The sequence below is a fragment of the Podarcis bocagei genome, assembly GCF_964188305.1.
Source record: "Podarcis bocagei genome assembly, chromosome: 11".
Lineage (NCBI taxonomy): Eukaryota > Metazoa > Chordata > Lepidosauria > Squamata > Lacertidae > Podarcis > Podarcis bocagei.
The window spans coordinates 9,301,267-9,310,769 of record NC_138136.1 but is presented as its reverse complement, the minus strand read 5'-3'; the positions used below and the strand labels follow the sequence as shown (position 1 = coordinate 9,310,769).

General features: G+C 45.3%; 1 protein-coding gene across 1 annotated transcript; it reads left to right on the top strand.

Annotated features, from left to right (window-relative positions):
• The first annotated feature begins 209 nt into the window (after positions 1-209).
• ZNF367 (zinc finger protein 367) lies at positions 210-7,749 on the top strand. The gene is made up of 5 exons (XM_081213843.1): positions 210-1,302; positions 4,067-4,217; positions 6,119-6,238; positions 6,983-7,121; positions 7,460-7,749. Exons 1-5 carry the CDS (start codon positions 928-930, stop codon positions 7,695-7,697), a joined length of 1,023 nt encoding a protein of 340 aa, XP_081069969.1. The 5' UTR covers positions 210-927; the 3' UTR covers positions 7,698-7,749.
• The last annotated feature ends 1,754 nt before the right edge of the window (positions 7,750-9,503 follow it).

Below are 9,503 nucleotides of genomic sequence, written 5' to 3'. Positions count from 1 at the left end.
CCAGTAAGTGGTCCCTATTTATCTACTTGCACCCGGGGGTGCTTTCGAACTGCTAGGTGGGCAGGCGCTGGGACCGCGCTGGGACCGAGCAACGAGAGCACACCCCGCCGCTGGGATTCAAACCGCCGACCTTTCGATCGGCAAGCCCTAGGCACTGAGGCTTTTACCCACAGCGCCACCTGCGTCCCTATTCTGATTCATTAATTACATTTAAATAGAGATTGTCACGTGATAAGCGCTCAGGTGGCCTCTTGCTTAGCGCGCCTAGAGAGCTGCGTCGGCAGTTGTGATTGGCCAGACGCCTGGGACTAAATAACGCGCCAAACGCGCCCAAAGCCTGTTTACTGCGCATTTAACCGCCAGCGACAGAACCCGCCTCTTTCCTGCCCACAGCCAATCAGCACCAAGCACAATTCTTCACATGAGGACAGCCGGGGGCGGGCCTTGGTGGGATGCCGGCGGCCCACCCACCCTGGGAGACTTTCGAATTCTGTTGGCCGGAGACGGCCAAGCGCCAGCCAATGGCTGAGCTCCGCTACGGCTAAGTCCCACCTTTTCCCAGCCGCCCGCCTTTGAAGTGAGGGAGCTGGGCGCTTTCCCCGCACGTCATTGGCCGCGGCAGCCCGCCACTCTCCTGACGTCGGCGCCCGACTTGGTGATTGGTTCCGCCCAGGCGCGAAATGTAACGCGGGAAAGTCTTGGATTCGGTGGCGGCGGCGGCAGCGGCGGTCAGGGTTGCGGCCGCTGCTGGGCGACAAGCCGCGTGTGGGAAGAGGCCGCGGCTGCTTGGGGATTGGCGGCGTCCCTGAGGGGAAAAGCTCTGCCTGCTTCGCGGCCATGCGCCCCTGAGGCGTCCCCTCAGGCACCGGAGAAGAGCCGAGGGCGGCGGCGGAGCGCACCGTGCGAGAGGGCGACTCCCGGCGCAGGATGTCGGAGCGGCCGGGCCTCCCCGCGCCCGTCCTCCTGTGCCCGGGCGACTCCCCCAAGCGCGTCCTGGTCTCGGTCATCAAGACCACCCCGGTCAAGCCGCCCCGCGGAGCCGACGGCCGCGCCCCGCCGCCGCCGCCCATCCCCACCAGCCCGGGCTTCAGCGACTTCATGGTCTACCCGTGGCGCTGGGGGGAGAACGCGCACAACGTCACCCTCAGCCCCCCGTCGGCCACGCCGCAGCCTCTCCGCGATGGCGGAGGAGGTGGAGGAGGAGCAGGCGGCGGCGTCCGTGGAGCCGCGGGGCGCTCGGGCGGAGAGGACGAGGAGGCGGGCAGCCCGGACAGCGGCATCGGGGGCGGCGGGCACTTGAGGGTGAGTGCGGCGCCGAAGGGGTTAAGAGCCCCTGGAGGGGGCGGTGCAGGGAAAGGCGCGCGCGGCGGCGGTTGAGGGGAAAGGGATCCCGAATCCTTTTTTTTTTTTAAAGGGTTCTGGCCAACGGCCGGCCCCGCCCCCTCGGGGGCTCTGTTTTTTTTGGTATGTATGTGTGCAGTTAAGTCACTTCCGCGAGTGATTCACGCTCTGGGTGACGACACCTCCGCGCGCCAAAAGCGGGTGTGGGTGTGTGTATTGAGAGGTCCCCCCCCGCGCGCGCCTCCGCGTGGTATCGCGCGCGCACGCTCGAAATTCGCGGCTGGGCGCGCAGGAGCAGCTCCCTTGGGCACCTGCGGTGCTCAAGGGGGCGCGCGCGCGCTCTCTGCGCCCTTTAAATAACAACAACGACGGTAGCAACCTCCCCTCCTTATGTCCCCCCCTTTTCCCAATTTTTTTAATTGATTTTTACAACCTTATAAACAAACAAACATAAATAAATAAATCATAACCCTATTAAAAATTACACTTATTAACATTATTAAGTGACTTGCTCGCTTCCCCTTGGTTGAATTTCATTGCATGTCCTTTTAACGGTTTTCCAAATCATAGTTCTTAAAATGATTTAACCTAAACATTAACATCCTTAGATCTTCACATTATGAAATTAAACCTATTAATTCATCACTTAACTTAAACAAAATCCTAAGCCAATTAAGTATCTGTAAGCTGTTTTCAGTTAGTTTAACTTAACATGTTTAACTAATCATTAAATTTGATCCAATCTTCCTGATATTCCTCCTCCTTCTGGTCGTGGACTCTTCCGGTTAGTTCAGCTAGCTCCAAAAAATCCATCATCTTTATCTGCCATTCTTCTTCTTCGCCTCCTTATGTCCGGTTGATACAACTCCTAAATAAACGGCAAACTCCTGCTTCCTGAATATTTGGCAGACACGTTTTATTTTTACGTTTTACATTTTTAACCCACCTGAATTGGGGTTTGAACCCAGACCTCCCAGGTCCCAACCTGATGCTCACTTCTTTCTTCTTTGGTGATCCTAATAATAATAATAATAATAATAATAATAATAATTTATTTGTACCCTGCCCATCTGGCTGGGCTTCCCCAGCCACTCTGGGCAGCTTCCAACAAACATCAAAAATATTAAAATGCCGCACATTAAAAACTTCCCTTCAGTTGTCTTCTAAAAGTGTGGTAGTTGTTTTTCTCTTTGACATCTGGTGGGAGGACATTCCATAGGGTGGGTGCCACCACCGAGAAGGCCCACTGCCTGGTTCCCTGTAGCTTTGCTTCTCACAGCGAGGGAACCGCTAGAAGGCCCTCGGCACTAGACCTCAGCGTCCAGGCAGAACGATGGGGGTGGAGATGCTCCTTCAGGTATACTGGGCTGAGGCCATTTAAGGCTTTAAAGGTCAGCACCAACACTTTGAATTGTGCTCGGAAACGTACTGGGAGCCAATGTAGGTCTTTCAAGTCTCGGCGGTGTTATGTGGTCTCGGCGGCCGTCACCAGTCTAGCTGCCGCATTCTTCCATTAACACAGTCTTAACAATGAGTCTGTAAGTGATTGTGGAGGCCAATTCTGGATCCACACGTCCTTCCACAGTAGGCACATTGGTTTCCAGGCGCGAGTTTATCATGGTGAGGGTTTGCCAAGCGTGCCTTCCTCTTAGCATGTTTCAATCGTCTTCAAAGCCCATGACACCTTTGGTCAATGCTGTTCTCCAAATGCTGTTCTTTAAACCTCCTTTGTTGACCACCAGCTTTACGCTTTCCATTTTTAAGTTCAGAATAGAGTACTGTAGTTGCTTTAGAAGACAATAATCAGGCATTCGCACAACATGACCGGTTCATCGAAGTTGATGCTGAAGAATCATTGCTTCAACACTGATGATCTTTGCTTCTTCCAGTACGCTGGAATTAGTTCGCCTGTCTTTCCAAGTAATGTGTAAAATTACACCACACCAGCTTGATAGAGAACACGTTTCCTGAATAAGTGGCACACACATACCCCTGGATAGTGGTTGCGAACGCTGCCGCAATTTAACACTGTTCTTTTTCTTTTGAGACTAGTAGAAAGGCAGGGATAAGGGAGCCACATGCTGACCTATGCGCGAGCATCTTCACAATGCCAGTCCCTCCAAGTCCCCCTGTGTTGGAGGGTATGGAGAAATGTGATCCCCGAACTAAGGAGATACAATTCAATCTGTTTATTTCAGCTGTAGGCAAGCATTTAACTAAGGGGATAAGTAATACAACCTTTAGAAGAAATCTAAAGGCAGCCCTGTATAGGGAAGTTTTTAAAAGTTTAATGTTTTATTTAGTTTTTATTTATATTGGAAGCCACCCAGAGTGGCTGAGCCAACCCTGTCAGATGGTCGTGGTATAAATAAAAAAAATTATCGGCAGCATTATAGAATAATATGGCCCTATTTTCATTGGAGAAATGTTGGACAGTATGCAATGCGATGCCAGACTGGCATTGTGCAAAGTGCCCAGTAAGATACCAAGCACAATTAGATATAATGTATCTATTAAATGTATTGATCGCACATTCAGCAAACAGGTGCAGACAAAAATGCCAGTGTTTTGGGCTCTAGCAGGTTGTGACGGATGAATACCGTAGATTTGTGCCAGGAAATGCCTGCAACAGCTCCACTGGCCTATGAGCTGAGGTCTAATGCCCCACCACCTTTTATAAAGTAGTTCTTGGGAAGCATTTGATAATGGCCTGTTTATGTACCAGGATGGGACTAGAAGAGGTCGACCAAGAGCAGACACCGTCCGAGATCTAATAAGCGAGGGAGAGCACTCTTCAAGCAGGATTCGTTGTAGTGTTTGCAACAGAGTATTCCCACGAGAGAAGTCTTTACAGGCCCACAAAAGAACTCACACTGGTAAGTGGAACAAGTCAAGAAGGGGGAAGATCAAGCATGGATATTCTGTCAAAGCATGGGTCCTGGAGAAAAATAGGCTAAGGTGTTTGTTATGAACTAATTGGAATTTGTGATAGGGTGGAGTTTCATAACATGACATTACAGTTTGTAATAGTACAACAATCGCATTTCACCAACAATCTGAAATCCAGGTGAAGTAGTCTTGGAAGTATTCATTCCTAGGGTGTCGACTGGGATAGATCAGTTGGGAGTGGATGAGACTCTTAATCTCAGGGTTGTGGGTTCGAGCCCCACAATGGGCAAAAGATTCCTGCACTGCGAGGGGTTGGACTAGATAACCTTTGTGGTCCCTTTCCAACTCTGTGATCGCTGACACTTAAAGAAATGAGAGCAAGTATTTCACACATTTAATCATGTAATAGAGGCTTCTTTAGTTTCTTCCTTGCTTATAACTTTTTGTGAGAGATGCATTTAATTTGTGGGGAGGCTCAAATAATTCCCCTGAACTGCATGTGTTCCATATTTCCTTGTTGCTCTTCTGTAAACCTGTCTCTTAATAAACAGTGTAGCTTCACGGCAGTATGAAATACTGTGATAGTCTTTTAATTACATTTATAATAGGCCTAGGTCTTGCTTCCAAGTGAACAAACACAAGATGATGACCTGTCATTTTGAGGTGGGAAGTAGGTGGTTGGTTTGAATCTTCTGTTTTTTCCTCTTTCCTTAAACTCCTAAGTTGGTCACAAGGATTCTGCTTCTTCAAGTTCATCCAGGCAGAAGGTGACAACAAGACACTCTGAAGCTTTTGACACTTGCTTTGGAATTATGGCCACTAGCCAGCTAAGATTTGGGAGTGAACCTAAGGCAGTTCAGGTGCCCAATACAAAGGCTTGCTAGGTTCAACCCAGCAGAGCAGAAGTGAAGGAGGAATGTTTGTGCATTCTGCATTTTCTCATTCCTCCCCTGGCATGCCCCCAAGAAGCCTCGTATCAGGCCTACAGCATCAAAGCTCTGACATATGTTGGACTAACACACTTGAGATTTCAGGGGTGATGCGGAAGGGAAATCCAACAGCAAAACTCCCCGCTGTGTCAGATCTCTGGCACCCTCCAAAGGGCTATAGCAGGGGTCAGCAAACTTCTTCCGCAGGGGGCGGGTCCACTGTCTCTCAGACATTGTGGGGGGCTGGACTATATTTTGAAGGGGGGGAAATGAACGAATTCCTATGCCCCACAAATAACCCAGAGGTGCATGTTAATTAAAAGGGCCCATTCTACTCATGTAAAAGCACGCTGATTACCGGACCGTCCGTGGGCCGGATTTAGAAGGCGATTGGGCCCAATCCAGCCCCCAGGCCTTAGCTTGCCTACCCATGGGCTATAGGATTGTCCTTTCAATGGGAGAACTTTAAACCAATGGGACTTCAAAGAATCTTAACTTTGAATGATGCCCATTCTGTTGAATTGTTTGAATGAAGAAATATAGGATGCATGGGCATAGCCAGCCCGGGGGGTGGGGGGCAAAGAAGGGCAGCTGCTCCCCAGCAATAAAAAGAGCAAACTGAGCTTCTCCCCCCCCCCCCGCAACAAAAATCCTGCCTATGCCCGTGATAGGATGTACCTTTTGCAGTAACTTAGAAGCAGAGAATGTATATCAGAGAGATTAATTAAAGATGTGTAATCAAGTAGCATGCCAGCTAGAGCATCAGCACTTGGTCCATTCTGAATTTTATGTACATCTTTGTTGTTGTCCCTTAATTGTATTTCAAAGCAACTAAAAACATTTTAAAATTTGACAGCTTTACAATACAAACAAAAATAACACACTTTTCAGAATGAGTTTTCAGTGCTTTTATTTCTACAAATACCCTTTTCAACCCCGTGATTGTTTTTTTCACCCAGGTGAAAGGCCTTATTTGTGTGACTACCCAGAGTGTGGGAAAGCTTTTGTTCAGAGTGGGCAACTTAAAACGCACCAACGTCTCCATACAGGGGAAAAACCTTTTGTGTGCGCTGAAAATGGTGAGCCAAGACACAATTAACCTTTGTTGAAATAAACTGCCGTGAATACAATTGGGAATAAGACGTGCCTGCTTCTAATATGTACTATACGAGAGGGAAGGAAGATTATGTGTACTACTAGTTTGAAAAAATAATGGTATTAACAGTAAAATAAAGTGCTTAGAAATCCATTGAAATCTATGGGTGGGTGTTCAACTAATATTTAATTCCTCAGCTAAAACTGGTGATAATGAGTGCTTTGCCTGGAATGTGTGAAAAGAAAGCACTTTTGAAAGAATGCATCATGTAGTGAAGCACTAGGACTGGGCGTGGGGGTTTGGGATCGCTGAAAATGGTGAAAGCTGAAGCTGTGTGCTTGAATATGGAGGAGGGGAGTATTTTGTGTAGGCCCCTTGCTTCCTTAGAAGGAAGGACCTATGGGGATTATGTAGCTTGAAGGGGGGAAAGCCATTTCATGGCCAGTTAGCATGTGTGGCCATAGGGCAATACATCTTTGGAATAAGTGGGGAGGAGATGCAAGAATAATTTGGAAAGCTAAAGGGGCTAAAGGAACACATAAGCCAGAATTTTGGTTGCCAAGTGCTAGTGTCTACTTTGTAACACTAATTACAGAAAAACTCCACTTGGTGTATGTTTTTAATGTTATGTTTTCTGGGCCAAGCAGCGTTTGTGTTTTAAACATGGGAAGTTAGTAGAATGTCTTTGTTTAAATTATTGGTATGACTGTCTTGTCTTTTTAATAAGGATGCGTAAGCAGATTCACGCATGCAAACCGGCATTGTCCCAAACATCCATATGCAAAGCTGAGGAGAGAAGAACCAACAGACAGACTGAATAAAAAACAAACTGCAGAGAACAAAGCTGTTGCTGAATGGCTGGCAAAGTTAGTTATTTCATATAAAATGCAAAGCTGTTTTTTATATTATTATTATTAAAATACTTTGCAATGTTTAAAAGCAATTCGTAAATGAAATAAGTTTAAAAGCATTGAGAATTGGGAACATTTTGTCATGTCACGTTGGATGTATTGTAAGTATGGCATTTCAAACCACACTCGGCAAGTCTTATTTTTTAAAGGCTTCTTATTCCTTCTTACTTCACAGTCTTTGCTTTGAATGAACCAATCCTTTCCTTAGCTTAATTAAATGAAATCCAAGTGACTATCAGGCTACAGTGTTTTCAGTTGCTATTTATAATGCTAACATTCATCTTTACTGACAGGTACTGGGAGATGAGAGAACAGCGCACTCCTATGTTGAAAAGCAAAACTACTCATAAGCCTGACCAGGAGCAGCAGGATCCCATGGAATATCTTCAGTCTGAAGATGAGGAGGAGGAGGAAAAAAATATTGCCCATTCAGTTTCCTGTAGCCGCCTCCAAGAACAGCGCGAACGCTTGCATGGAGCACTGGCACTAATTGAGCTTGCCAACTTGGCTGGGGCACCATTGCGACAGTAATATACGAACTGGACCTGCTGATAAAAAGTACTGCATTTGGTACTTAAAACCAGTTAGCTCCTGGGCATAAGCTAAGCACCTTATTTGCTTCTATAGGCTGCTATTCTGTAGAATTTATGAAGAATGTTGTTGCCCCAGAAAATGGGGTAAGAGAATTGCACTTTTTTTTTTGTATGAGAAAGTCAGATGTAAAGCTTTTTAAAGTATTTTGTAAATAGGAGACTGTATAATGCAGAGTGGGAAATGCTCATGTTATGGAAAGCTAGATTTGCAAAGTTAGGGCTTTGCTCTTGATCACAATTATGTGGAAGTAAGTCACTGCAATCAGTGGGGCTTGCCTCTATGTAAAAGTGTGTAAAGTCAGAATTCCTGTCATTCTTTGATAAAGTTTTCACAGGAAGCACTTTCTGAACTCACTAGATTAGAATAATGGTACGTATGTTCAAAGAAAATAGTTGAAACTTTCTTTAAAAAAATTGGATGTAAACAGTGATGCAACCATGGTTTTTCAAACATCAATATTTTACCTAGCATTGCTCGCAAGAGTGCTAGAAATAGCTGTTGTAACCTTGTAGCAGCATAGAATAACTGGGTAGTATGTCGTTCAGAATCTTCACTGTGACTACTGACATGGAGACTGACTTTCCTTTTAGTAGGCTGAGGTCTTGGCAGTCTCTTGGTTGAGTAGCACTTCTTGTTCCCAACAGAATATTGGGAGCATTTGCACATTGTTGGACTCACCTATAACTGAGTGATACATCTTGCAAATTCTAGGCATCATGGTAACATTCCATCAATTGAGGATTTCTTTCAGATTTAGACCCTAGAGCAATGGGATTTGTTTTTGGTAATGGGGATATTTACAGGGTAGCATTGGTTTTAGTAAAAGACAGCAAACACTAATACTGCTTCAGAAGATTTTATTGCAGATAGATATTTCTTGCATAACGCCACCTTATTGCTTCCATTTGAAACGTTACATACCAAGTTTTGTGTTCACTAGCTAGTACAGTTATTGATAAAAATATTTGCTATACAATTAGTAAATTAGGCTTCTGGAAGTAGTTGCAAGTGTGAGATATATGGATTAGTATTTTTTTCCCCTTTCCCCCCAAATTAAGATATAGGGATAGCACTTCGTGCTCTTGAGCACTCAACGGGGAAAAAAGGTATAGCCTTAATAGTTTTAAGTTATCATATGCCAGGCATGTGCCTTTTATAGCGATTTGTGATCAAACTGAGTAGAGGTGCATAATAGACTAAGAGAATTTTATGCTCCTGTTTTTAGAAAAAAATTAAGGCTATTGGCATAAAAATATAAACTATGTGATACTTGACCTAACAACCACCTATATGCATTTGTTGGACTTCATTCCTTCTGACCACAACAAATGAGCAAAGAATGTTATTTCCCAGTATAAAGTTTAATTACAGATGTCTTGTCATTGGCAAGATAAAGATACATTTCCAGGGTTATACTTATATAGTGTCAAAGTCATTTTTGTATATCCTTAAGAATTACCGTATTTTTCGCTCTATAACACGCACCCGACCATAACACGCACGTAGTTTTTAGAGGAGGAAAATCCGTAGGCATTCCCTCCATAACACGCACAGACATTTCCCCTTACTTTCTAGGAGGAAAAAAAGTGAGTGTTATGGTGCAAAAAATACGGTATGTATTAATGCTGGCAAACAGCTAGAAAGGGGGAAGGTAGTGCAGTAGATGGATTTAAATTACACTGTCACTTTTGGGCTTGTTAATTTCTTATGTTTGTTTGCCACCTCTGATTCTTTAAAGCAAAG

Bases quoted from the DNA above. Each gene is read 5' to 3' on its own strand.
- ZNF367 (XM_081213843.1), top strand. From the start codon at position 928: ATGTCGGAGCGGCCGGGCCTCCCCGCGCCCGTCCTCCTGTGCCCGGGC. The intron at 1,303-4,066 runs GTGAGTGCGGCG...TTTATGTACCAG, and splicing joins GGGGCGGCGGGCACTTGAGG to GATGGGACTAGAAGAGGTCG. The intron at 7,122-7,459 runs GTTAGTTATTTC...CTTTACTGACAG, and splicing joins GTTGCTGAATGGCTGGCAAA to GTACTGGGAGATGAGAGAAC.